We start from the raw sequence: 24,412 nt of genomic DNA on the forward strand, positions 1-24,412 counted from the left end.
TATTGACATATAAACATGTAGGTTTAAGGTGTACAATGTGGTGGCTTAATACACATACACATTGTGGTAAGATTACCACAATAAGGTTAACACTTCTAGTCCCTCACATAATTACCCTTTGTGTGTGTGTGTGTGTGTGGTGATAACATTTAAGATCTCAACAATTTTCAAGTATACAGTACAGTAATGTTAACTTTGGTGACCATGCTGTACATTAGATCTCCAGAACTTATTCATCTTACAGCTGGAAGTTTGTACCCTTTGACCACCATCTCCCTATTTCTCCAACCACACTCCAGCCTCTGGCAACCATTATTCTACTCTCTACTTCTGAATTCAGCTTTTTTTGGATTCCACATATAAATGAGAACATATAGTATTTGTCTTTTTCTGTCTGCTTATCTCACTTAGCATAATGCCCTCAAGGTCCATCCATGTCACAAAAGGCAGGATATCCTTTTTTAATGGCTGAATAATTTTTCAGTGTGTGTGTGTGTGTGTGTGTGTGTGTGCGTGCATAGACCACAATTCTAAAATTTATAATGGTATCATAAATGGTATATATATGTACCCATTCATCTGTTGATGGACACTGAGATTGTTTCCATGTCTTAGCTATTGTAAATGACCCTTACAGTACCACATGCAGTGAACATAAGGGTACAGATATCTCTTTGAGATAATGACTTTATTTCCTTCAGATATATATTTGGATATAGGATTGCTGGATCATATTGTAGTTCTGTTCTTAATTTTCTAGGAACCTCATAGTGTGTACTACCAACAGTGGACAAGGTTCCCTTTTCTCCATAACCTCACTAACACTTGTTTCTTTTCTTTACCATAATAGCCATTATAACAGATGGTGAGGTGATATCTCATTGTACTTTTGATTTGCATCTCAGTGATGTTGAACATCTTTTCATGTACCTGCTAGCCATTGTATGTTTTCTCTGAAAAAATCTCAATTCAATTCTCCTACTCATTTTTAAATCAGAATTTTTGCTATTGAGTTGATGAGTTCTATATAATACATGAGATATGAATGAAATGAATCTGTTATCAACTAGGGGGTTTGCAGGTATTTTTTTTCTAATTCTATAAGTTGCCTTTTCATTTTGCAGATTGTTTCTTTTGCTATGCAGTAGCCTTTTAGTTTGGTGTATTTCCACCTTTTTATTTTGTCTATGTTAAGGAGTTTTTCCCTTGATTTTCTCCTAGTAATTTTACAGTGTTTGGTCTTATCAATTTTGAGTTTATTTTTGCAAATGGGGTAAGATAGGAGTCTAGTTTGCATGTGGATATGTTGTTTTCCCAGCACCATTTATTGAAGAGACTATCCTTTTGCTTTTGAATATTCTTGGCTCTCTTGTCAAATATTAGATGGCTGTATATGACTGGGTTTATTTCTGGGCTCTCAATTCTATTCCACTGGTCAGTGTTTTATGCCACAACATACTGTTTTGATTACTATAGCTTTGTAACAGTGTTTCAAATCAGGAGATGTGATGCCTTTCAGCTTTGTTCTTCTTACTCAGGATTGCTTTGGTTATTCACAGTCTTTTGTGGTACCATACAAATTTTAGAATTGTATTTTCTATTTTTGGGAAAATTGCCATTGGAAAATTGATAGGAATTGCATTGACTCTATAAATGGCTTTGGGTAGTATGGACTTTTAACAATATTAATTCTTCTAGTGTGTGAACACATGATATTTTTCCATATATTTATGTCCTCTTCAAGTTCTTTCATCAGCATCCTGTAATTTTTAGAACAGATCTTTGACATTCTTGCTTAAACTTATCCCTGAGTATTTTATTGTTTTTGATGCTATTGTAAATGGGATTGTTTCATTTTTTCCAGATGTTTCATTGTTAGTGTATAGAAATGCAACTGATTTTGTGTGTTTATTTTGTATCCAGCAACTTTACTGAGTTTATTAGTTTTAACAGATTTTCAGTGGAGTCTTTAAGGTTTTCTGTATATAAAATCATATCCTATACATGCAAGACAGTTTTGCTTCTTCCTTTCCAATTTGAATGCCTTCAATTTCTTATCCTTAGCCAATCACTCTGGCCAGGACTTCCAGCACTACACTGAATAGGAGTGGTGACAGTGGGCACTCTTGCCCTATTCCTGATATTAGAGGAAAAGCTTTCAACCTTTTACTATGGAGTATGTTGTTATTTGCGGTTTTTCCTATATGGCCTTTATTATGTTGAGGTATATTTCTTCTACATCTAATTTGCTGAGAATTTTTATTATGAAAGGATGGTGAATTTCATCCAATGCTTTTTTTTATTTTGCATTTCTTGAGATGATCATATGATTTTTATCTTTCATTCTATTAATGTGATGTATCACATTTATTGGTTTGTATGTGTTGAGCCATCCTTATATCCTAGGGGTAAATCCTACCTTATCATGGTGTATGATCTTATAAATGTGATGGTGAATTTAGTTTCCTAGTATTTTGTTTAGATTTGTTGCATCTTTTTTTATCAGGGATATTGGTTTGTAGTTTTCTTTTATTACAGTGGCTTCATTTGGCTTTGTTGTGAGGTTAATGCTGGCCTCATAAAATTTGAGAGTGTTCCTCCACTTCATCTTTTGGGAAAGAATTTGAGAGAGATTAGTGTCACCTCTTTTTAAGTGTTTGATGTAATTGACCAATGAAACAATCAGGTGTTGGGCATTTCTTTGTTGGGAGGTTTTGATTACTGCTTCAGTTTCCTTACACATTATTGGTCTGTTCAAATGTTATTACTTCCTGTTTCAGTCTTGGTGGGTTGTATGGTTCTAGTAACATCCACCTCTGCTAGGTTATCCAGTTGTTGACATATAAATATTCATAGTAGTCTTTTATGATCTTTGTGTTTCTGTGGTTTCAGTTGTAATGGCTCCTGTTTCATCTCTGATTTTGAGTCTTTTTCACTTATTCTAGCTAATAGTTTGTCAATTTTGTTTATTTTCTCAGAAAAATAGCTCTTAGTTTCCTTGGTCTTCTCTATTGTTTTTCTGGTCTCTATTTCATTTATTTCTGATCTTAAACTTTAGTATTTCTTCCCTTCTGCTAAATTTGGCTTAGTTTGTTCTTTCTGTAATTCTTTGAGGTGGAAAGTTAGGTTGTTTGTGGGTTGTTTTCTTAACATAGGTGTTTTTCATTATGAAACTTCCCCCTGAGAACTGCTTTTGCTTCATCTCATAAATTTTGATATGTTGTTTTTCTACTTTTTGTCTTATGATATTTTTTGGTTTGCCTTTCAAATTCTTTTGTGACCCATTGATTATTCAGCAGCCTGTTGTTTAATGTCCACACATTTGTGAATTTTCTTGTTTTCCCCTTAGTGTTGATTTCTAGTTTCATAGCATTTTGGTTGGAAAAGGTATTTGATATGATTCAGTGTTCTGTGTTTGCTAACCCTTAAATTGTGACCTAAGATGTGACCTATATATCTGGAGAATATATGTGTGCACTTGAGAAGAATGTTTATTCAGCTGTTGGGTGGAATGTTTTGTATATGTTTGTTGGGTTCATTAGTCTAAGATATTATTTCAAATCCAGTGTTTCCTTATTGATTTTCAGTCTGTGTATGATCTTTCCACTTTGAAAGTGAGGTGTTGAAGCCCCCTACTATTATAGTATTATTGTCAATTTCTCCCTCTTAGTATTTGCTTAATATCTGTTAATAGTTGCTGAATATATTTAGCTACTCCAAAGTTCGGTGCATATATATTTATAATTGTTATATCCTTTTGAAGAATTGATCACTTTATAATTATATAATGAACTTCTTTGTCTCTTGTTATAGTCTTTGTTTAAAGTCTATTTTGCCTGATAGAGGTACAGCTACCTCTCTGTTCTCTTTTGATTTCCTCATGCATGTAATGTCTTTTGTCATCCTTCACTGTAAGCCTAAGTGTATCCTTAAAGGTGAAGTGAGTTTCTTATAAGTAGCATATACTTGGGTCTTATTTTCTTAATCATTTCTGCTCCTTTATTGAGGAATTTCATCTAATTATATTTAGGGTAAATATTGATAGGTAAGGATTTACTAATGCCATCTTACTGGTTTTTTTGGCTGTTTTTTTTAAGCCCCTTATTTCTGTATTCCTCTTTTGCTGTCTTTCTTTGTGAATGGAAAATTTTCCCAAGTGGTATGATTTGATCCCCCTTCTCTTTATCTTTTATGAATATACTGTAGGGTTTTGCCTTGTGGTTATCATGAGGCTTACATAAAACATTTTATAGCATTCTATTTTAAGCTGATATTTTCAATCCTGTACAAAACTCTGTCTTTTTATTTTCTCCTATCATTTATGTTTTTGATATCATAATTAACTTCTTCATATTGCATACCCATAACGAATTATTGTAGCTACAGTTACTTTAATACTTTTATCCTTTAAAACTTTATACTAGATTTAAGTGATTAACACACCACAATGTATTAGTAATAGAATATTCTGAATTTGGCTACATGCTTAACTTTATCAGAGTGTCTTATATTTTAGTATTACTAATAAGTAGCATTTCATTTCACCCCGAAGGATTCCTTTCAGAATTTCTTGCAAGTCAGATATAGTAGTGATGAACTCCTTCATTTTTGTTTGTTTGAGAGTCTTTCTCTCTTCTTCATTCCTAAAAGGCAACTTTGCTGTGTATTCTGGTTTGCAGTGTTTTCCTTTTAGCACTTTAAATATATCAATCTACTTTCCTGGCCTGAGAGATTTCTGCTGAGAAATTAATTGAAAGCCTTAGGAGGATTCCATTTTTTTCTCTCACTGCTTTTAAAATTCTTAGTATTGGGGTGCCTAGGTGGCTCAGCCAGTTGAACATCCAACTGGTACAGGCTCATGGTTCATGGGTTTGAGCCCCACAGCGGGCTCTGTGCTGGTGGTGCATATCCTGCTTGGGATTCTCCCTCTACTCTCTCTCTGACCTTCCCTTGCTCTCTCTTTCTTTCTCTTTCTCTCTCTCTCTCTCTCTCTCTCTCTCTCAAAAATAAATAAGTAAACTTAAAAAAATAAAGCCATCATAGTTTAAAATTAAATAAAATTCTTAGTATTGATTTTAGATATCTGTAAATAATGTGCCTTGGACAAGAATGTTTTGGGTTGAAATTTTGAGGTGACTAACTAGCTTCATGAATTTGGATTTCCAGATTTCTTCCCAGATTGGGAAGTTTTATGTCATTATTTCTCTAAATAAGCTTTCTGCTCTTTTCCCCCTCTTTTTCTGAGACTCCAAGAATGTGCAGATTGTTTCTTTTGTGCCCTGTAAGTAATTCAGGTGGGCTTTCTTCACTAGTTTTCATTCTTTTTTTTTTTTTTTTTTTTTTTTTTTTTGCTCTTCTGACTGGATGATTTCAAATGACCTGTCTTTTAGTTCACTATTCTACCTTCTACTTGGCTGAATTCTTATGGAGCCTCTGTATTGAATTCTTCAGTTCAATTTTTTCTTCAGCTCCAAGTTGTTTTTTTAAAAATGGTTTCTATTACTTTGTTGAATTTCTCACTTTGTTTATGCATTGTTTTCTTATTTTCAGTAGTTGTCTATTCTATATAGTCCACTGAATTTCTTTAAGATGGTTATTCTGAATGTTTTGTCAAATAGTACATAGATTGTCATTTCTTTAGGGTCAGTTATTGGACTTTTATTAGTTTCCTTTGATGGAGTCATGTTTTCTTGATTAATGATTGTTATGGCCTTGTTTTGGTGTCTATGTATTTGAGGGAGTAGGCACCACTTCCAGTCTTTACAGAATGGATTTGGCAGCAAAACTCCACCATTCAGGCCATTAAGAGATTCTGGGTAGGCCTGCGTGTGATGTCATGAGCAGACTTGCTGCTAGAGTTTTCAGGAAAGCAGATCTGGTGCATGGGTCAGCAGATAGGTAAGCCTGTTTTTGGGTACATGGAGACCAGCCTGGTACCTGGGTCTGTGGGAGCAAGCCTGGGCCTGGTCCTTGAATGTGATGAAGGGACTGTGACCTGGGTCAGCATGGGCAGATCTAGATCCTGTGTCCTTAGCTACCAATCAGGCATTGGTAACCATTGAGTTATGCCTAGCGTCTTAGTCCGTGGATGTTGGTCCAGTACAGGAATGGGCTTGGAGCCTGGTTTCATGGGACTGGGTGTGGCAGCTGGGGTCGAAGGGAAATGGCCCAGTGATAAGGCTGTCCTGGAGTCTCAGGCCACAGGAGCTCACCAGTGCTGGGGTGTGTGGGGAGTCTGATTCATGGGAGTTTATCAAGAGCTTGATGCCATAGGAGTTCGTTAGTGTGTGCCAGAGTGAGCTGAGGACCTGAGGACTCTCCTCCCATAGGTGTCTCCCTCTCTGCTGGGCCACCTGTGCATGAAAGAGGGGTGATGTGAATAATGTGAATCTGTCTCTCCTTCCTTCCTCAGTGGGTCTTATTTCTGTACTTTACCCAGGTGCTGTAGTCCCTCATCTGGAATCCTTGGCTTCTTGAAGGTATTCTCATGTGTGGATAATTGTTCACGTTGCTGTTTCTGGAGAGACAAGTGCTAGAAATTTCATTGCTGCCATTTTGCTGACGTCACTCTCCTTTACCCCAACTGGTTAGTATACCTCCACTGATTAGTTTTTTCTTATGCTAAGACCAGATGCATTCAATCACTATAGTGTTTTAAATGACTTGATAATCAAATGAAATACCTAGGGTGAGCCTTCCCTCTTGGGAACTTCATGTTTATAAATACGTTATTTATTCTTGGATTGTTTTTCTCTTTTATATGAATTATAGAATGGATTTGTCAAGATCCACAAAAAATCCTGTTGGTGATTTTATTTGAATTTATTGAATTACAAATTAGTTGGGGGGAGAATTAACATTTATATGTTGTTGAATTTCCCTGTCTTTGAAAATAGCTTATCTATTTTCAGGTCTTATATTATGTCTTTTAAAGGTATTGTCAAAAGCTAGAGGCAAAGTGAACGCCTAGAAATATCTTTCTCTTCTTTCTTTCTTTCAAGTTGCAATGCTTGGAGGGAGACTTGATTCAGAAGAACTGCTCACATAATAAAAGATACAGCAGGAATATAAGGGGAACAATCTACAAAGTTTTAATCAGCTTTCTCATTGTTATCATTAGCAAATAAATGAATTCTGCATTATAATTATATATTGACAATGGTCACTACCCATCTATATGTATTGACATTGTTAAAGTCAGCACTAAAATTATTTCCATTAGGGAGGCAGCAGTATAGAGCAAATGGGCTTAAAGTTTTATTTTAGGTCCTTGTGCTAAACTGAGCTATTTAAGAGTAGACAAGACCAGTTGGATGGATGGCCTCTCTTCTGTCCCTCCCTTTTTTCCTTCTTCCTTACTTCCTTCTTCTTTCCCTTCCCCTACTTTTCTTACCTCCCCATATTTCTCTCTCAGTTTATCTCAGGATATAAAATTTTTTCATCTTGTGTAATGTCAAGTGCTCAGGCAAAATGACTGACCTGGCTAGGTTAAAAAACAAGGGGTTCAGTTTGCTTTCTCAATATTTGTCATGCTCTCTCTATAAGACAACACATTTTTTAGAAGTTTATTCTTAGGAGATTTATATTTTGCTTCTTTAGTGAATGGTATAATTTTGTTTTTAAATTCTGTTTTCTAAATTGCTATTGCTGGCATAAACAATGTTTTAAGTTTTGTTTGCTGTTTTGTTATGTAGCAACTTTGCTGACTTCATATTAAGTATTAGTAGTTTGTTCATTTTTGTAGTTTTTATGCAGATAATCATAATCTGAAAATAATGATGAATTTCTCCCTTCTCTTTGTGTCTTTATATCTTTTGCCTTTATTTTATTGCACAGGCTGGTATAAATTGGTAGTAATCATCTTGTTATTGATTTTGACTTGAGTGGCAATGCTTCTAAAATTTTATTTCTTAGAATTCTTTTTGTTATATATTTATTTATTTTGAGAGAGAAAGAGCAGGAATGGGGCAGAGAGATAGGGAGAGAGAGAATCACAAGCTGACAGCACAGAGCCTGACATGGGGCTTGATCCAACAAACCGGGAGATCATGACCTGAGCCAAAATCAAGAGTCAGATGCTTAACCAACTGAGCCACCTAGGCATCCCTTGTTTTTTAGACTTCTTAAGAATGATAAAGGAATAGATCTCCTTAATTAGATTAAAGAAGTTCTTATCTATTCCCTTTTAAGAAAGTTTTTATTTCTTCCAAAAAGAATTCTGGTTAGGATTCTGTGTTGAATTTTATGCAATAATTTTTCTTTATTTTTATAAATGATCATACCTTTTCTTTTTTATCCATGAATTTAGTGAATTTATTGATAAATTTTCTATAATTTCTATCATAGTTATGAGGCATTAAAAATAAATTCTGTATCACTGTGTTTATGATCGGTGTAACATTGCACTGTTTATTTAGGAAATTTGTATCTGTGTTTCTAAGTAAAATATGTCTATGCATTTTTTTTCTTACAATCTTTGCCTTGCTTTGAAATTAAGGAGTAACAACATCATAAAATGAGTTGAAGTGAGTTTCATTTCTTTTGTATTCTTTGGAACAGTTCCAAATATAGGAATGATTTGTTCCTTGAAAATTTGTTCCTTGAAAGTCCTTCCCTGTAAAACTATCTTGTCTGGGGCTTTTTAGGTGAAAGTTTTTTTGACTCACTGTTCATTTTATTTTCTAATTATGGATAATTTGGGGGTTTTATATTTCTTTGAGTCAGTTTTGGTAATTCATGTATTTTTTTAATTGTTAATTTTGTTTTTAATGTATTCCCATAGAGTTTTTTAGTGTATTCTTTTATGATTAAAAAAATTTTACTGTGTATGTAGGTAAGTTCCTTTTTTATTCCTACATTTGTGTTTTTCCTTTTTTTCCTGTTTAAATTTTCTCAACAAAATGCCAAGAACTTAATGTTAGTTTCTCCTTACAATGTTTTCCTATTCAGTTTCTGCCCCCTTGGAAATCATTCTACCCCATAGGACCTCTTTTTATGCTTAAGCTCTGCTGTGTACTTTTAATAATAAAAATACATAGCAGCCAAGACCAAAACAGCCAGAAAGAAGGCACTATCCTTTAGTACCTTTGTTCTACCTGTTTTCCCTCTCCTGATCCCTTGGGTTTTGGATTTTAAAACTCTTTCCTTCTACCCTTTCTGGTGCCTCCACTGAAAAAAGACACTAAATTATTTCAGTTTAGCTTCTGGATTGTAATTTCTGGCTGCAAAACCAATAATCCCTTCTGCTGAACTCAAATGTTCACAGTTGTAGGGTCTGTTCTCAAACATGGACATCTGAGGTTTCCAACCTCATCCTTGGGTCTGCGTCATTGACTCCATGGGCTCAGTATTTTCATCTGTCAGTGAGACTGTTTAGCTGGTCATCTTCCTTGCTCAGGACTCAGAAAGAATGTGTAGAATGTCTATGCTAACAGTTCCAAATGTGTCCTGACATTATTGAAAAATTTCAAATGCTCTAGATATGTGTTCTTGTGTGGAGAAACTGTCTGGAGCTGAGCGGCAGCCATCCTCTTTAGACTGTACATGATCTTTCCACTATTCCCAGGTGGTGTTCTTCACCTATTCATTTTCATTATCTGCCTGGGCTCTGTTGGCATCTGAATATTAGTCTGAATTAAATCTTGGGGTTTTAATATTAATGTGACTTAATTCCAGTCTGAGGAACCCCAAGGGATATTGGTATTATATGAAAATCATTTGTAACATAGATATGAGGACCAGATTTGAATTATAGAATGTAGGACATAGTGTTAAAGGCGACTTCTATGTTAAATACCACCTTGTTGTCAGTACTTGATCTGGTTTAAATATTGAGTCACTGTTGGTATCGGTTTCCTGGGAAGTTGAGTTAATAACTGAAGTAATGGGAACTCCTACAGTTATGAATCAAAAAGATTGTCTTGCAGTTCTAATTGGGAGGCCTGTGGGTAATATGAAAGCAAAAAGTATGGAAACATGAATCTCAATCCTTGGTGCACTTTAAAAATATAATATCTGTGCTCAGAAAAGGTCTCATATTTGACAGGCTGAGAAGTAAAGAACTTACTTGAGGTTCTTTGTGAAATCACTAAAAAAAAGCAAAAAAAATCCATTAATTTTTCTTAAATAGAGAAAACATAGTATTATCTAATATATTCCACTGGTGTCTCTGAGGGGAGGACTTGGGTAGACATACGAGAAAGCATACTTTGAGGGAACACTCAAAAATCTCTCTCCATTTAAACATCCTTTTGGACTTCCTGTCTCAAACGTTTTGCCTACCTCTGCTATTTTTTTTCAGGGTTTTTAATATTTTTCAGGTTTTTGTTGTTGTCAACCAATGCTACTTTACTCCTTTTCTTTTAATCAGTATTTTCTTAAATTATCTATACTATAGGGGGAAGCTGGGTAATAGCTTATTACCCAGAATGCAAGAGCAGTGAGAAACTCAAATCACTTTAACAGAACAAAGTTCCTTAGACTTTGAAGAAGACCGCACAGAGAACTATAGTAGAGAAACAAATATAATACTTACTTATTGGTGCCAAGGGCAAACCTTAAAAAACAAATTAGATATCAGTGAATAATTGTTTGAAAGGAACAAGTATCTTTCTAGGGAAGCATATTTGTGTGGTGAAGAAGTTTGGTAGTCACACAGCTCTTGGTTCAAACTGTTGTTCAGTGAGCGTGTTCTTAGGCAAGTATGTGGCTTCAGTTTCTTAGCCATTACAAAGAGATCAATTGATTTACCCCAAGGATTGAATGGGATATTATGTAGTAGTTAAAGCACCTATGTAGTTCTTATCACTGAGGAGATGCAAAGTAAACATATGCTTGATATTAAGTAAATGTAAGTTTACTTCACAGGATAAGCAGAAAGCAAAGGAAGATGAGAACTATGAGTCTCAGGTGGCTGCACAGGGATGAGAAATGAGTAGGGTAATTACAGGTTCATAGGCCTCATAAAGAACAACAACAACAACAGAAAACAGTAAAAGAACAGACTGAACTTACCACTGTGCACTGAAGGTGGTGGACCAGCTGAAAGACAGAGAAGTATCTTTACAAGCCTTTTCTCTCTCACTGTTTTTTTCCTCTCTGTGTAGAGAGTTCTTGTTCACTAGGTCATGATAACAATAGGGACAATGTACCCTTTGGTCTTCATTTACTTTTAATATAAATCCGCAGGATTTGAACTTTCCAAAAAGCATTAATAACCATGGGATTTGGCGACGGGAAGGCAAGTAGTTTAGGAAGTATGTACCCATGTCTAGAAATGCCAACATTGTCAGAGAAAGAAGTTATAGGACCCCATAGTGGAGGAAACATGGAAAGACTTACTGAGGGCAGGTGGAACTGCTCCCTCTGGAAAACAGAACAGAGAAAATTGTTATCTCCTTTTCTTTTTTTCCTCATTCAGTTTTTCAATTTGTCAAGTCCCTTATAACATGTCATTTTTAACTTCTGGGAAATGTTCCCCTCTGATCTTTATTTTGTATGTAAATCATAAAATTTTCATTTCCAAATGAAAAACTGTTCTTCTTACATCATTTTTTCCTTTTCTGTAGGTCGCCTCTCGTTGATGGTCTTTATAACGAAGCAAAACTTTTTTTCTTTCCTCTTTATATTTATATACATCAGTAGTGTTAGAACTTTCTAGTACATCATTAATAACCCAGAGGGACTTTGACAATGAGAGAAGCAAGGGGCCAAGAGTTACCTCAAGCCCTTCGCATACCATCATGTCCAGATAAAGAGGTCTTGGACCTCACTAGAAACCAATTGAACCCTGTGACAGAATTAAATGAAAACACAAGACTTACTGTTTGTGTGAGGAGTTGATTCCACTGAAAAATAAGCAGAAAGATTTCTTATTGCACCCTCCTCATTTACTGTCCTATTCATTTTTTTCTAGTGATGTAGAAATTGGTAATTTTTCTAGTGATGTAACTGCTTGAAAAGGTTTTCTGATCAGGCGTATCTGAACTTTCCAGAAAACTTAAAATCAGCTGGTGGAATTCTGGTTAATGGAGAAGCAAAAGCTAAGAAAATGAGTTTAAAGTTCCTATACTTGAACTCAAGTTTTAATATATATCACTGGACTTTGATAAGTGCACAGCAAAGAAACAAATATACAACTTACTAACTGCTTGAATAGGTGACCCAGCTGGTAAACAGAAATATTATCTGTATCTTTGTTTTCCCTGTTCATTTTTTTCTCCTTCTATATAGAGAGGGTCCCTGACAGTCTTTAGAGCCATGGAGAAACTTTTTTCTCTGTTCTTTAATTGTTATGTGACTCAGTGAACATTTTAGAAACTTATTAATAACCTAGTGGAATTCTGAGTAATGGAAAAATAGGGGTCAAGGAAATAGGAGCTTTAAACTATTGCGATCCCAATGTGGATGGACACATTTTTGTTCAGGTAGGTCTGTTAGACACTGCTGGAGGTAATTGAGTTCCATCATGAAAGGAGACTTACAAGAGGATTCTGTAGCTGAAAAACAAAGAGAGAAGTTAGTGAGGAAAGGCTGCTGAAATTAGTTTTCTGCTAGTTTTCTGAGAGGGAATATCAGAAATGCTCACGGAAGGAGCATCAAACCCTTATAGGTATTGCAGTGCACAGTGCTGGGGAACACAGCTGCCATCATGCCTTGTGGGATTCTGCCTCCTGCTTAGTCTGAGAGGCTTCAGGAAAGGGAGATGATTTTTCTCTTCCCCTTTGCAGTGACTGGTAACTGCTTAAAATCCTACAGGGGACTGGTAATTTAAACTGCTGTTTTTACTTTTCTTCTCCCTATTTCTGCTATCCTGTGTAAACTTTCACATATCCACACACTCGTACAAATGTCCTCCCTCCTTTGTTGACAAGTCATAATAAACTTCAGATATTTTCATCCGATTTTTTTATTTATACATATATATATTATTCACAGTAGTTTGGATTATTAAGTGGGGTTTGTATTCCCCTTCTTTTTTTTAAATTTTTTTTTAACGTTTATTTATTTTTGAGGCAGAGAGAGACAGAGCATGAACGGGGGAGGGTCAGAGAGAGAGGAAGACACAGAATCTGAAACAGGATCCAGGCTCTGAGCCATCAGCACGGAGTCTGACGCGGGGCTTGAACTCATGAACCGCGAGATCATGACCTGAGCCGAAGTCGGATGCTTAACCGACTGAGCCACCCAGGCGCCCCTGTATTCCCCTTCATTCATTCCTTGGGTGGGGGTGCAGCTAGGTAGTGGAATAAGCAAATGATGGAGAAACCTGAAAGTCTTTACCTACGATACAGAAGTAAAGGATTGCAGACCCTGTAGGAAGCCAAAGGAAACTATTATATAGGAGCAGGTATGGAACTTACTGGTCATTTCTGAAGTTTCCACTGGTGGAAAAATGGAAGGGAAAGAAAAGAGAGAAATTAGTGTGTGTAGAACTAAGTGAACTCAGTTCTCCTATGATGGGCTTAAAAAGGGTAACTGTAGAGAGGATGCAGGGAGCTGTAAAACCTGCCTGTTAGCTCATTGTGATGTCTGGACCTAAGCTCCCACCTCTGTGCTTTGCATCCTCAGGCTTCCTTCTGCTGGTCTGGGGCAGGAGAGTGGCTTTGCTCCTTCCATTCCATTCCTTTCTGGGGTGGTAAATGCTTGAACTTTCTAGGGGTTCATAATGTCTTAAATTTGTACTTCTGTGCACTTTTGTCATTTTCATTTTCATTTATCTCTTTTTCCTACCTAACTGTTTAGTTGATCTGAAAAGTTTTCTTCCCACTCCTTTCTTTTTTTACTACTCCCATCTGAAGCACTCATTTTTGTTCATTAAAAAAAATAATCAGTGCATTTTTCATTTTCTCCAAATGACCTGTAATTTAAGGGAAAGCTAGGAATGAATAAATGTAGAAGTATAATTTTCATTTATATATTACTCTTTGTTTTAAGTGTTTATACATAGGGGAGAGGGAATTATGCAGGAAAGAAAAGGGAAAGGGAATCCATGTACCCATATAGATTCTCAGGCACATGGTAGTTATTTGGGGACTTTGGGCCAGATGAAACCCTTCCTTTAGCCTCAGTGAGGTCCTCTGAGGTGAGCTGGCTTATGGTTTCTCCCTTATAAGAATTATGAGAACTTTAAAAAAAATTTTTTTAACATTTATTCATTTTTTGCGAGACAGAGAGAGACAGAGCATGAATGGGGAAGGGCAGAGAGAAAGGGAGATACAGAATCCGAAGCAGGCTCCAGGCTCCAAACTGACAGCATAGAGCCTGACACGGGGCTTGAACTCACAGACTGTGAAATCATGACCTGAGCCCAAGTCAGACTCTTAACTGACTGAGCCACCCAGGCGCCCCTTTGAGAACTTCTAAGGCTGTAAGTCTTGGTGATAATTAAGAGTACTGAGAAAGGAAACCCTGATTTAGGATAATAGTTGATGGGTTATGTTCATTTGTAACAGGAAGGTATTTAGAACCAGTGGTTAGAGCAGGCAGCATCCAGTTTTAGTGGTCATAATGTGGTTGTGTGGGAGACTGCCTGCCCTCTCCATGTTTTGAGTTCCTTTCCTTAAAGTGTCTTATAGGACTGTAAACTCCATGTCGCAAGAGATCAGCCAAATCTTTCTCTTTTTTATTCATGACTTTGTCTCCAGGCCTCAGCTCAGTTTCTGATACAAGAGCTCACCTAGTTGAAGGAATGTTTGAGTACATCTGACTTGCCTTCTGATAATGTTCTTGTTCAGCTTACACTCTGGAATGTTATCACTTAATTTCCAGACTCAGAATTCCCAGTGAACCAAAGTTTGTTTTGATATTTTAGAATTTGACACTGTTTTTGCCCTAGCTAGTCACAATATGAGTTTACCTTTCACTGTCTTTCACTTATGGTTTGTGAATACCTGACGCATCTGCCAGTTCCTGTAGTTGGCAGCCCACCTCCTGTCATATCCTGTTTCCTGAAGCTGTGTGTGTGTGTGTGTGTGTGTGTGTGTGTGTGTGTGTGTGTGTGTGTTGGGTATTTGGGGCAAGTGGACAGGATAGGACATGAGGAAAATGGCATTGAGAGAGAAAGTTGGAGAACTCAGGGTACGTTGGATCCTCAGTAGTATTCCCTGGTACACCTTTCCTAGGAAACGAGGAGGAAACCTGATCAGACCTCAGTTTATTTAAATTTGTTTTGTCCGAACTGGACAGCAACATGCAGAAGGTTGAAACTAGACCACTTTCTCACACCATTCACAAAAATAAATTCAAAATGGATAAAGGATCTAAATGTGAGACAGGAAACCATCAAAACCTTAGAGGAGAAAGCAGGAAAAGACCTCTCTGACCTCAGCCGTAGCAATCTCTTACTCGACACATCCCCAAAGGCAAGGGAATTAAAAGCAAAAGTGAATTACTGGGACCTTATGAAGATAAAAAGCTTCTGCACAGCAAAGGAAACAACCAACAAAACTAAAAGGCAACCAACGGAATGGGAAAAGATATTCGCAAATGACATATCGGACAAAGGGCTAGTATCCAAAATCTATAAAGAGCTCACCAAACTCCACACCCAAAAAACAAATAACCCAGTGAAGAAATGGGCAGAAAACATGAATAGACACTTCTCTAAGGAAGACATCGGATGGCCAACAGGCACATGAAAAGATGTTCAGTGTCGCTCCTTATCAGGGAAATACAAATCAAAACCACACTCAGGTATCACCTCACGCGAGTCAGAGTGGCCAAAATGAACAAATCAGGAGACTATAGATGCCGGAGAGGATGTGGAGAAACGGGAACCCTCTTGCACTGTTGGTGGGAATGCAAATTGGTGCAGCTGCTCTGGAAAGCAGTGTGGAGGTTCCTCAGAAAATTAAAAATAGACCTACCCTATGACCCAGCAATAGCACTGCTAGGAATTTATCCAAGGGATACAGGAGTACTGATGCATAGGGCCACTTGTACCCCAATGTTCATAGCAGCACTCTCAACAATAGCCAAATTATGGAAAGAGCCTAAATGCCCATCAACTGATGAATGGATAAAGAAATTGTGGTTTATATACACAATGGAATACTACGTGGCAATGAGAAAAAATGAAATATGGCCTTTTGTAGCAACGTGGATGGAACTGGAGAGTGTGATGCTAAGTGAAATAAGCCATACAGAGAAAGACAGATACCATATGGTTTCACTCTTATGTGGATCCTGAGAAACTTAACAGGAACCCATGGGGGAGGGGAAGGAAAAAAAAAAAAGAGGTTAGAGTGGGAGAGAGCCAAAGCATAAGAGACTGTTAAAAACTGAGAACAAACTGAGGGTTGATGGGGGGTGGGAGGGAGGAGAAGGTGGGTGATGGGTATTGAGGAGGGCACCTTTTGGGATGAGCACTGGGTGTTGTATGGAAACCAATTTGTCAATAAATTTCATATATAAAAAAAATTTGTTTTTTCCGTCTTTTACATTTGTTTTTAAAATTTGCTTTCTTTTTTTCATTTTCTTTATATTATCTCTGTTGTGTTTGATAGGCCCTTTATGAACTACAAAGCACTTCAGAAATGGAAAGCTACCCTTATTCTTTCTCTTACTTTAGAAAATCCTGTATTGTTATGGAAGCCATTCTGACCATTACTGGGGAAATGTTCTTACTTTTTTCTTTAAAAAAGTAACCCTGGAGAATTCTCATCAAGTGGAAACTGGGATGCATGGAAACATGCCTAAAAACACACTATCCTTATGGTAATGGTTACATTTGGGACTGGAGATAGGCCCTCTATACACTGTAGAAGATCAGAGTACACCAGAGGAAAAAGATAGATAAGGGACTTACCATTGGGCCCAGTATATTGCACTAAAAATAGAAACAAACATAAATTACTGTGGTTGTTGAACATGATAACCACACATACTATTGATGTTTTCCAAAGGGGACAGTTAAATAATGTCCCAGAATTACTAAATCTCAGTCTTCAGGATTAAATATTTTTATTGGACTATATCCTCTCCATAAAAATCAGATCTTATTCTAGGAGACTTGTAACCCTGTTTTAGTTGGAAGGAGAACCACTTCATTCTTGCCCTTGACTACTACAGGTGTTTGAAGTAAAATCTTTATTGTATTCCTTTCCTTCTGCTTTTCCCCATCTTTTTTCTCTCATGTCACTTTTTTTCACTCTCTTGGCTATCCTTCTTTTGTCTTCTTTCTCATTTCTTATATCCTCCCCCAGATTCTCTCTATTGCACCTTTGCTTTGGAATATTCTTCTGATGATTATAGACAAGCTACTATAATCATTACTAGAAAAATGTTATGCTATTATTAATTTGAGTGATATATATGAATTGTTATATGTAAATAGGCAACTTACCAATAGGTCCTGGAGTTTGCACTAAAAAGAGATCCAAATTGACATATTAGTATGGGTGTTTGAAGAATAAATTTTTAATTTTATTCTAGGGATGGGGCTTTGGAAGGTGGAGTAAGGGAGAGGAAGTGATAACAGAATTAGAACATTAGGGAGAACTAAACCGGTTATGATAACTATACAACAAAAGAGATATTTAGCCTATATTGCCTGAGATGAGGGTCTCTCTAGAATCCTTGTCAACCTAGGAGAGGTTCAAGACATTAAAGTTTGAAACTTTACACTTTTCTTTCTTGTCAGTAACAGAAGATACTACTTTTTAAGTGGACTGCACCGTACTTGTACTAAAATATTTCTGACCAACTAATATGCTCTAGGGTAGGTGGTGTGAAGGTGGATAGCTTTCAGCTTATTGACTATCGCTTCGATTAGCTTGAGTGTCTCTGGGCAAAGAAAGGGTCAACAACACCTTCACTTTTTAATGAGAATTTGGCCTTCGGTTGATTTTCCAGCTCTGATTACACCTACTGTCTTACTTGTAACATTCCTTTTCTTTAAGAATGATCCTTGGTTGGTAAACTGCTTGTGAACTGGGAGAACTATAAATACCTGTTAGAAGGCCATATCTTTGGGCTTCCCTGAGTGTAGTGACCATGTATTTGGGCATGTTCCTTGTAGGATCCCTGCAGTTTATATATGTGGAGTTTTTACAGGATATTTTAGCTCCCGGGGCTTCTAAGTCAGGGCAGCTCCTGTACATAGCTATGGACAGCCAAAGAGAATAGTTGCTGGGTGGCTCTGTAGACCCCTGCATAGACAGCTTCGAGGACTACTGCCACAAAAGAGAGATGGCTGATGCTGCCTTGGTGGCAAGCTGTGCTTCCTGCCTTAAGTTCTGCTGAGTAGCCTGGTGCCAGGTGAGGACTGGGATCATCTTGTGAGTCTGCATGGTTTATTGCAGGATTAAATATTTTTTCTAAATAGACCACCCGTCTTCCCAGTGGGTGTTTCATTGTCTTTCTCCTCCATAGCTTCATGGCATTCATGATGGGAAATATCTCAGTTCTGACCCATAAACCCCTAAACCTTTAATTTTGATATATTTTTTTCTGTGTGAAAAAGCTAGAAGGTGTCTTACCAGTTATGGATGTCCCGGGCTATGAGTTGTAGACAAGCTAGAAATTTAGGTTATTTTGCAAAAATAATTTGTTGGCTTTGACTGTATCTATAAAAAATTTGCCCTTGATCCTGGAATAAAACTCCTAAGACACCTGCCTTTGGTATAAGCCACTAAAATCTTTGGAGAGAAAATCATTTCAAATTTTATTTGTTTCTTCAGTTTTCCTATATTTTCTTGCTTATTTTTTTAGTTTGTGAGTCCTTGTAGGTTTCCTTTTCTTTATTTATATTTACTCTTCTCTTGCCTTCAACTCACTTAATCTTTCTTCTTCCAGTATTCTTCCTACTTTTGTTCTTTTCAAATTTCTTTTGATTTTTGTCTTTTTAACATCTTCATTGTCTGTGTGTTACTTTTGTTGCATTTTCTCTCACTTCCTCTCCCCATAAGTCTTTGTGTCCCTGGTTTCTAATATTAGAAGTTCATGGTTTCTCTTGCTAATAACCTATTAGAGCACTCAAAATAGTAGTGGAAACAACTCAACTAAGAGTCAGCACAACTTCAGTCCTAACTTCATTATTAATTGTCCTCCTCCCCTTATTTGGGAGTAAACAAATTTTTATGGGAAACAATTTTTCCATCTCTAAAGATGGGTATAATATCTGCTTTACCTACCACCATTGAAATGTTGGTAGGCCCAACAAAATAATGCATGTGAGGGGTAGAAAAACTGTAAGCCATTACAGGAATCACAGAGTGCTCACTTCAGCAGCACATATACAAAAATTGGAGTGATACAGAGAAGATTAGCATGGCCCCTGTGCAAGGATGACTCACAAATTCCTGAAGGAATCATGCAAAGAATGACCAGGTACCTATACAGGACTTATATTCATTCTGTCAGGTGAATGTGGGGAACCTCAAATCATATTTCTTTACTTTTCTAATTTCAAAAATTCCTAATTTTTATTAGGAATACTGTAATCCAGTGTGTGAAGATATAACTATTTGCTTTTAGTTTAAAAATATGTAATTATGAACGACTATATCTTGGAACCTGCTATTTATAATGTTTCTATGGAAAAATGCAATAGGGTAAAGTTGCTAAAAGTTGGTGACAGTAAACCCATGTGTCCTGGAGAGAACTTTTCAGAGAAATTAGAAATAAAAAAAACTTAAGATTTGCATTATTTTGAACATAGTCTAGTAACAAATTATTTGCAGGAAAAGCAAGAAGTTTAGGTACTGTGTTATAAATCTTTATTACAGGTTGGTAGTAAAGCTAGATTATATAACTTAGAAAAGACCATTCCTAGGGGGTTATTTTTTGATATTGTATTTCAGCTTCATAGTTAATATCTTTCTATTGAAGAACCTGGTTGAATCTGACCTCTGGGAATTCTGAGTGGGATAATGAGACAGTGGAAACACTTGATCCTGGGGTTTGTGAGCACAAGTCATTGAAATAGAAACTGACTGACATTCTAAACATTGTAAAGGACCAAAAGGCATTGTAATTGAGGTTTAGGTGACTTACCAATGGTTTTTTGAGACAGCTCTAAAAAATAAATAAATAAAAGAAAAGAGAGAATAAGTTAGTAGGTGCTCTTGGGCTCTGGAGGCCATAGTTCTCATTTATATGCTTTTCCTGGTAAGAATCTGTACCACTAAATTTGGGCTCAGCTGCAGTGGGGTAGTAGGGAAGTTGAGGTGGTTTTTTTTGTTTGTTTTTTTGCTAATATGCTAAGACAATCTAATATATATAAGGGCCTCTTTACCTAATGCATCCACTGAGAGGGTAAGTAGCAAAGGTACTAAGTAGGGGACCCCACTTTGGCCCAATTAAACCCCTGTAGATGGTTGGAAAAATTCTTCTCTGTTTAAACTTAATTTTCTTCCTCTCTCCTATTATTTCACTTCTTTTCATTTCACTCTGTTTTTAAAAATCCCTTGCTGGGGCGCCTGGGTGGCGCAGTCGGTTAAGCGTCCGACTTCAGCCAGGTCACGATCTTGCGGTCCGTGAGTTCGAGCCCCGCGTCGGGCTCTGGGCTGATGGCTCGGAGCCTGGAGCCTGTTTCCGATTCTGTGTCTCCCTCTCTCTCTGCCCCTCCCCCCGTTCATGCTCTGTCTCTCTCTGTCCCAAAAATAAATAAACGTTGAAAAAAAAAATTAAAAAAAAAATCCCTTGCTGATGTTGATAAGCCACTGGAAACCTTTCAGCGTTCATCCTCCACTTCACAGTTTGTGTTTAGTGGTGGAGTGTACATTCACATGATTATTAATGACTTAATGGAAATGCTAGGTAGAAGAAAACAAAAAAGGCCAAGAAAATGTGGACCCACAAACCCCTGAAATCCCAACATGGGATTCAAGGAAAGGTCCCTAAGATATTGCAGGAAATTAAAATTCTTTACAGTGAAGAATCAGACAGTAAACTTACTGATAGGTCCTGTACCGCCAGCTGAGAAACAGAGAGGGAGAAAATCAGTATGCTTCATCACTGTGAAGGAAATAGCCATTCCCCAAAACTTACTCTAGAGGGAGTGTCATAAGTAGAAACCCTAGGAACATCTGGGGTTGTTTGCCTGGCAATCTTTGAATAAGCTCCCTGTTGTACAATATAAGGGACTTATAGGAATAGACCACCTCCTCCACCAGCCTTGTTTTCAGTGATGTTTGAAACCTTTAGAGGATTGGGATAGACTCATTCCATACTAATTTATAATGTCTCCTTTAAAAAATTTCCTCTCTCTCTCTCTCTCTCTGTCTCTCTCTCTCTCTCTCTCTCTCTCTTTCCCATTTCATTAGGGGCTTACTGTTACTTGAAAAGTGAACCTTCCCTACTGCCAGGGCATTATGGCTGCTATTAAGAGGGTCCTTTTCTCTTTTCTTATGTTAGCCCGTGGGCTTTGCAGTCTGTCTATTTCATGCATAGCGTCTTTGAAATCTGTGTAATAGGAATGCTAGGGAAGTTGAGAAACATGGTATCAAGAAAACAGGGTAGGTCAATACTTAAGACCTTGAGGGTAAGAAGTGAAAGGAACCAGAGTGGAGAAACAAATTCGATACTTACGAATTGGTGCTGTGAATTGCACTAAAATACAAAGAAGAGGAAAATCAGTGTGGTTTGACATTATTAGAATGCTCATGCCACCAATATTCTTTTTTAAAGAACCCATGAAGCAACTCAGAGGGAGAATTATTACTGCAGATAGGTAGGTAATTTTAGCAAAGGAGCCCCATACCCCTCCCACCAGATCAAGTCATTCAGTGTTCATCTTAAATGGCAGAGGGAAACGTATAGAACCTGGGCTGAAGGTTGTTAGTCTCCTTCACTTTCATCTCTCCTCTCTTTCCTTCTTTGCCCTCCCAACACTCAGCTGTCTCAAAGGATTGCCACTCCCAGGGGTAGGTAGGATGTCTTTTGGCCATTTTTCATCACCCTCCTCTTTGGTCTTTATCGTGCTTATTCTTTCGCCTTCTAGAACCACTTGCTCTTCTTGTAGCATTACCTTCAGTTTAGCAAAAGTCCACAATAATTGTTTTAATCATTTTTATCATAGTTGAGAGAATGTTTTTTCTGGGGCGTTATTTTAAATATGAATGATTTAGTTTTCCTTTGTCTTAAACTTAGTGTCAGTTCAGGCTGGTTTTTTTTCCCCCCCTGAAGGTTTGGGCATTAGAGGTGTCAGTAATTCAGATGTACTCAAGAAGCATGGGTGGGAAGGCCTAGAAATGGAAAGAGCTTGGGTGAGGAGAGGTCCCATACCTCACAGAAGACCAAAGAGTGTCAGAATTAGGAAACAGAAAAGGAACTCACTTATGGGTCCAATGGCTCCAGCTAAAATATGGGAAAAGCAAGACAGACTAATTAGTATGGTTCTTTGGCATAGAAAATTTAGTTTGAGTTGAAATTATTTTGGGGAAAACATTATAAAAAACAGACACAAGGAACAATATTTCTACTTCACCAGAGGAGCAAATAAGCTTTATTCTTCATTCCCCACCTTGGAGGACCCTCATAACTACTGGGATCTGATGGGTGGAGCTGGAGGGATGCAGTGGTCAAGGTTCCTGTCTTGATGGGTCACTGTTTGTAACTCAGTAGATTCCATAGATAATTGCCTTTCTTTCCACTGGTCTAATTTGAACTCGGGTAGCCAGAATCTATAGCCTCATCTTCTGAAGGAGACAGTGGGTATTTCAGTCTCCTGTGGGTGACCTTTGACTGCCTTAGTCATCAGAGTAACTTGGCCTGCAATATCTTAGCATAAGAGGGAATAGAAACTCTTGGGTAGGTTCAAGACTTTTGTAGGTGAAGTTAGTGGGTAAAGGGATTGAGGCACTAACTAGACCCACATGCTTAGCAATAACAGCCTTCTCCTTTACAAACACATTTGCACAGACACCTCTCTGTATCTCTTGGGCTACATGTGCCTTAGTGACACTTGCTCAGTGTTTACTCTTGATTGACTTTTGATTTTTTAATTTTTTTTTTCAACGTTTATTTATTTTTGGGACAGAGAGAGACAGAGCATGAACGGGGGAGGGGCAGAGAGAGGGAGACACAGAATCGGAAACAGGCTCCAGGCTCTGAGCCATCAGCCCAGATCCTGAAGCGGGGCTCGAACTCCGGGACCGCGAGATCGTGACCTGGCTGAAGTCGGACGCTTAACTGACTGCGCCACCCAGGCGCCCCGACTTTTGATTTTTTTAAATCATGTTTCATGTGTATAAATGCTCCAGGAGGTGTAGACACAGAGTGTGATTTGCCTTGAGCTCTAACCCTCAAATCATTCTTCCTCTTCCTTTAGTGTTGGCTCTGACCCAGGAGCTCAAGGTCTGAATGTCCTTAGAGGCGATGGACAGAAATATGTTAAGAAATGAACGAAACCTTGGTGAGTTTCATATTTCTTGTCACTGGCATTAAGGCTACTCTTCCTGTGGAGAATCTGAAGGAATGGAGGAGCTGGTTAAACTTAGATCAAGAACACTCAACTTTACATTTGTTTTCTACATACAGAGGATTGAAACTCTGCAAAGTAATGGTTCTAAACCATCTGGGGATCTTGTTAAAATGCAGATTCTGATTTGGTAGGCATTAGGTGGAGATTCTGCATTTCTAACAAACTTCAAGGTGATGCTGATGCAGATCCTTGGACCCGCTTTAAGCGGCAAGGCCATTAACAGATGGGTAAAAGGTCAGAGCATTTATATATCACTGTGTCCATTTATCATTTTTTTTCTTTTCTAAATCAACTGCTTCTCACCCATCCCTCATTCTTTGTCCTCTACCAGTGCTTCTGCCAGAGATGTTTGGTGTAATGTCCTTTAAGATGCAATCTGGACACTTCTTCCAGACTGATTCTTTAACATCAGGGCCTAATAGCAGGGCATATACATTCCACACCACCATCCACAGCAGCCTAGGGATCCTCACTCAGTGAGCTGGGACTCACTGCTCCCTTCCTTTTGGTGTGACTGGGATTTTTAGCAAGGGACCTTCCTACCTTTCTAACACTTTTGTTGTTAACACTTTTCTCTTTGCTATTGAATCTCAAGATTTTGAGAAAACTAAAAGTGATAATACTTCCTGACGGAAGCTCCCAGCTTATTAGAATAAGAATAGGAAGCATTGGGGCGCCTAGGTGGCTCAGTCAGTTAAGTGTTTGACTTAGGCTCAGGTCATGATCTCATGTTTTGTGAGTTTGAGCCCCTCATTGGGCTCTGTGCTGACAGTGCAGAGCCTGCTTGGGATTCTGTCTCTCCTTCTCTATCTCTCTCACATTATTTATTTAATAAACTTTATTTATTTAATAAACCCTCACATTATTTATTTAATAAACTTTAAAAACAGAATAGGAAATAAAGAAGGACAAAAGAATTGGCAATTTTTGCAGGAGGAAATAAAAACATCCATGAATAAGAGTGTCTTACATATTACATATTCTAAC

At 37.5% G+C, this 24,412-nt stretch overlaps 1 protein-coding gene and 1 non-coding gene across 2 annotated transcripts in view; one reads left to right on the forward strand and one right to left on the reverse strand.

Annotated features, from left to right (window-relative positions):
- The window catches only part of TSBP1 (testis expressed basic protein 1), an 88,433-nt gene that overhangs the window by 37,813 nt on the left and 26,208 nt on the right, over window positions 1-24,412 (reverse strand). Inside the window, exons 12-24 of the mRNA XM_047860350.1 lie at window positions 22,279-22,299; window positions 21,532-21,552; window positions 20,899-20,919; window positions 19,996-20,016; window positions 17,345-17,365; window positions 16,808-16,828; window positions 13,362-13,382; window positions 12,483-12,497; window positions 11,823-11,846; window positions 11,341-11,364; window positions 11,014-11,040; window positions 10,535-10,555; window positions 9,999-10,087 (exon numbers count right to left, since the gene is read on the reverse strand). Of these exons, the coding sequence (XP_047716306.1) occupies window positions 9,999-10,087; window positions 10,535-10,555; window positions 11,014-11,040; window positions 11,341-11,364; window positions 11,823-11,846; window positions 12,483-12,497; window positions 13,362-13,382; window positions 16,808-16,828; window positions 17,345-17,365; window positions 19,996-20,016; window positions 20,899-20,919; window positions 21,532-21,552; window positions 22,279-22,299 (347 nt within the window). The remainder of the gene's footprint in view (window positions 1-9,998; window positions 10,088-10,534; window positions 10,556-11,013; window positions 11,041-11,340; window positions 11,365-11,822; window positions 11,847-12,482; window positions 12,498-13,361; window positions 13,383-16,807; window positions 16,829-17,344; window positions 17,366-19,995; window positions 20,017-20,898; window positions 20,920-21,531; window positions 21,553-22,278; window positions 22,300-24,412) is intronic.
- LOC125166874 (U6 spliceosomal RNA) lies at window positions 19,215-19,323 on the forward strand. The gene has a single exon (XR_007152583.1). It is a non-coding gene; the product is annotated as a U6 spliceosomal RNA (small nuclear RNA).

Source organism: Prionailurus viverrinus, chromosome B2 (assembly GCF_022837055.1).
Source record: "Prionailurus viverrinus isolate Anna chromosome B2, UM_Priviv_1.0, whole genome shotgun sequence".
Classification (NCBI taxonomy): domain Eukaryota; kingdom Metazoa; phylum Chordata; class Mammalia; order Carnivora; family Felidae; genus Prionailurus; species Prionailurus viverrinus.